Below are 4,312 nucleotides of genomic sequence, written 5' to 3'. Positions count from 1 at the left end.
AGTGCTCCTTGGAGGCCAGGATGGCTAAGCTTTGTCTCTCATACTTTGGACATATTGTCAGGAGGGAACAGTCGCTGGAGAAGGATGGCATGCTGGTTAGGATGGAGGATCAGAGAGAAAGAGGAAGACCCCCAACGAGGTGGATCAGCCAGGTGGCATCATTGATGGCGTCAAGTGTGGCAGCGGTCGTGAGGTTGACCCAGGATCGGACATTGTTTCATTCCGCTGTGCATGGGGTCGCTGTGAGTCGTTTCTGACTCGATAGCACCTGACAATAACAACAACAACAGTGTCTACTAAAATTTGTTTAAATGGTCGTCATATTTTTGTTTCTTTAAAAAAAGTTGTAATTTTATATTGGTATTTATTTATAATATTAAATACACAAAGAAAGATAAACTGGAAAAAAATCACACCAGTTGCTTGATTTTTTTTATATTTTTGTATTGGCATTTTATTCTTTACTTTTACTTCTGTAATAGTCACTTCTGAGTTAACCCAAAAGCTCTTAGTGACACAATGGTAAGTACTTATCTGTTAACCAGCCCAATCCCAGAACTCCACAGTAGAAAATCTGGCATTATGTTTTCAGAAGGATTCCAGAGTAGAAAACCCTGTGAGGCAATTCGACTTGGTTAAATATGGAGTTGCTATAAGACCGAATCGACAAACTGACAATAACAACAAATTTAACCTTAAAACCAAGTTGTTTTTAAGTGGAAACTTAATTGAAGTAAACCAAACTAACTGCCATCAAGTCACTTCTGACTAATAGGGATTTTGTAAGGCAGAACAGAACTGTTAAGAGGGTTTCTGAAACTGTAAATCTTTTCAGGCATAGAGAGTCTCATCCTTCTTTCATGTAGTGACTAGTGGGTTGAACCACTGACTTTGCAGTTAGCAGCCCAATGCTTAATCCACTATGCAACTGTTGTTGCTATTCAGTGCCATTGAGTCAGTTCTGCCTCATAACAACCCTGTATAATGTTTCTGAGGAGCAGCTGGTGGTCTTGAACTGCTTACCTTATGGTTCACAATTATTGTTGGTTCCGACTCATAGCGACCCGGTATAGGATTTCCAGGAGAGCTGGTGAATTTGAACTACCAACCTTGTGGTTCAAACTGACCTTGTAGTCTAGTGCATTATCCAACAGTACTACAGCTCCTTAAACTTCATACAGCGCGTGTTTTTCTACTTGTTTGTATGTGTGTGCTGTGATAGATCATGTTTACTCTAGTTGGTTAAGTGCCATCAAATTGCTTCTGGCTCACAGCTAACCCTGTATAGGGTTTCCAGGGAGCCGACCTTGCTGTTCAAACTGACCTTAGTATCAAGTGCTTATCCTACAGCATGGTCTAAATTAACAAGTGAAGGGCAATAATTGCAGCAGGAAATAATTTGGGGGTATTTACATTAATTGTGTTTCCAGTTTTCTTTAAGTTGTTAGGTTGATTTCTTTGTGTGTGGGAGGAGCAGTTTTTTTTTTCCTTTTTTTCATGTTTAAACACAATTCAGTGAGAGGGTGGTTTATTTCCTGAGTGATAAGATGATTTTTATGGGTGTCCCTGGGAATAGAAAAGCTAATGATTCTAAGCAACTTAGAAAGAGTTGTTAAATTGAGTATTCATGGGTTTTATGAAAAGGCTATGGTGAACTTCTTTACAAGACTTAAATTTGTGTCTGTTTTAGAAGAAATAGCAATTTATTTCTCAAAAGTAAACCTAATTTAACATTTTTCCCGTTAGTGCTGGAACCTGGATACATTTGTTAGCTTATGAAAAGCTCATTTAAGAAATAGTAGATCTTTCATATACTTCTAACATTTGTAAACATTAGTGTATAATGCTGTGATTTTCTTGTTAAGCTAACTCATTTAAAATTCTTTCTTTAAAGGCAAATCCTCCTCCAGTACTGATCAACACAGATAGCTTGGAAATACCAACTTACGTAAGTTCTATTTTTCCCCCAATTTTAATGATGTTTCCATTCCTAGTCAGTTTTTTATACAGGAAAAAAGACAGTAGATTTATTTTCTAATATAGTTAACATATAAAAACATATTAAGAATACTGTTGTCTTTTTTTGATCAAGTAGAAATATTAACATAGGGATTTATGGTTTTATTTTGAAGTAATATGCCTAACTTTCATTGTAGGGTATCTCTGGTCAGTGATCACTGTTACACAAATACCGTATATTCAAAGAATCATTTTGGGAGTCTTAATGACTAAATATTTAGTAAATAGATGTGTTGTATATATTCATATATTTAGTTAATTAGGTGTAACTCTGTAACTTTACATTTAGTGCTTCTTTGTTAAAAAGCCTTCTTTTCTATAAAGATCAATAACTAGAATAGTAGAATCTCAACTAACATTTTTCGTCCCAAAGAGAAATATTTCTAGAGATGTTTAACTAGTGATAATGCACATGTATTGTTTTATGTTGTTGTTTTGTTTTCAAGGAAGAGGGAAAAATAATTATACAGTCTATAAAAATTCTTTCCTCTCATTTAAAACTATAGGTTGTTTAATTTTCTACGTGCACTTCATTTTGTTTAGCCTACTGTGTATATTTATATGAATATAGGTTATCAAATAGTTGGGGAATATTGAAACATACCAAGTAAGACTTAATATTATTGTGCTAGTACCACATAGTCTTGATTACTGTAACTTGGTTGTTTAATTTCAAGTTTTTATTTTCAACTTTTGTTGTTTATTTCAAGTTTGTTTTGGTTTGTCTGGATTCTTAACATTCCCTTGTAATGTTAGGATCAGCTTGTCAGTTTCTGGAAGGGGGAGCTGGAATTTTGCAGAGTATTGCTGTGTTATATCTTCTGATCCATGTACCTGGATATCTTCTATTTATTTTAATTTTTTCAACAATGGTTTTAAGTCTTCCAGTCCTATAGCTAAATATTTTCCTGTGTGTTTTATTATTTTTAATACTATCATGAGTGGAATTGTTTTACTAATTTTATTTTTGGAGCTCTGCTAATTTATGAACATATAATTAATTTTAGATAATCGCTCTTATATACTGCAACCTTGTTGAACTCATTAGTTAAATCTAATAAATGAGTATGTATGCGTGTCTGTATTCCTGAGAACTTGCTGTATGTAAGATCTTATGATCTGTTAATAGAGAGAGTTTACTTCTTTCTGTCTAATCTGGATGATTTCTACTTATTTTTCTTGCCTAATTGCCTTGACTGGAATTTCTAGGATAGTGATTCATACAAGTGGCTAAAGCATACTTCCTTTTCTTATTTCTGATCTTAAGGGGTAAATTTCCAGTATTTCACCATTAACAATGATCTAGTACATCACTTGATCAACTGATAACACCAAGTTTGATTCTTAATCTCTGTATACTCCTTTTCTATTCTTCAGTAGTAAAATACGCTAAAAGAAGTAGCACAAATCACAGGCAAAAACTGCAGTGTGCATACTGCTTGTAGTAATGGGAAGGAAATAAATTTATTGAAATAATTCCACTCTGTTTCACTGTGTTTATTTTCCTTAAAACAGACCATAAAGAGTAAAGGTTAGGAAAATTCACTAAATTTACTTTGGTAGCTTTCTTAAATACTAAAAGCTTCAGTTTTTCCATATGTAATATTATCAATAATTACAATATTTTAAAACTGACCTACAGTGCCATTCATTGTTTATTAATTTGTATGTGTTGTTTTAAATGTTCAATTATGAGAAACATTTTTCCCAATGCATTTTTATTTTTAGATTCTTGCTTTGTTATGGATTGAGGTTTTTAATTGCCTGTGTTTATGCATTAATAGGAACCATGGGTCATGAATATTGATAGATAAAATCTTGAATTCTGATATGTTACTGTATAGTTAGAACAGTATTCCACAGGGAAGTTAGTAAGTAGTTGTTGTTGTTACATGCCATCTAGTTGATACCGACTCATAGTGACCCTATGTACAACTGAACTAAACCACTGTCTGGTCCTGGGCCAACCTCACAATCATTGCCAAACTTGAGCCCATTGATGCTGCCACTTTGCCAATCCATCTTGCTGGGGGTCTTCCTCCTTTTCTCGGACTCTCCACCTTACCAAACATCATATCTTTCTCGAGTAACTGGTCCCTCCTGACAAGATGTCTGAAGTATGAGAGATGAAGTTTGGCCATCCTGGCTTCGGAGCACTCTGGCTGCACTTCTTCCAACACAGATCTGTTTGTTCTTTTGGCAGCCTGTGGCACTTTCAATATTCTCCTCCAACACCGTAACTCAGAAGCATCAATTCTTCTACGGTGTTTCTTATTCACTGTCCAGCTTTCAC

The 4,312-nt window shown here is 34.7% G+C and overlaps 1 protein-coding gene across 13 annotated transcripts in view; it reads left to right on the top strand.

Annotated features, from left to right (window-relative positions):
- DLG1 (discs, large homolog 1 (Drosophila)) overlaps nucleotides 1-4,312 on the top strand; it is a 315,798-nt gene that overhangs the window by 184,028 nt on the left and 127,458 nt on the right. For all 13 annotated transcript variants that reach the window (XM_006869405.1, XM_006869400.1, XM_006869411.1 and 10 more), the window contains one exon: nucleotides 1,895-1,948. In XM_006869405.1, coding sequence (XP_006869467.1) covers nucleotides 1,895-1,948 — 54 coding nt within the window. The remainder of the gene's footprint in view (nucleotides 1-1,894; nucleotides 1,949-4,312) is intronic.

Source organism: Chrysochloris asiatica, unplaced genomic scaffold (genome assembly GCF_000296735.1).
Source record: "Chrysochloris asiatica unplaced genomic scaffold, ChrAsi1.0 scaffold00130, whole genome shotgun sequence".
NCBI classification, from domain to species: domain Eukaryota; kingdom Metazoa; phylum Chordata; class Mammalia; order Afrosoricida; family Chrysochloridae; genus Chrysochloris; species Chrysochloris asiatica.
The sequence above is the reverse complement of the archived record's forward strand: the minus strand, read 5'-3'. Positions and strand labels throughout refer to the sequence as shown.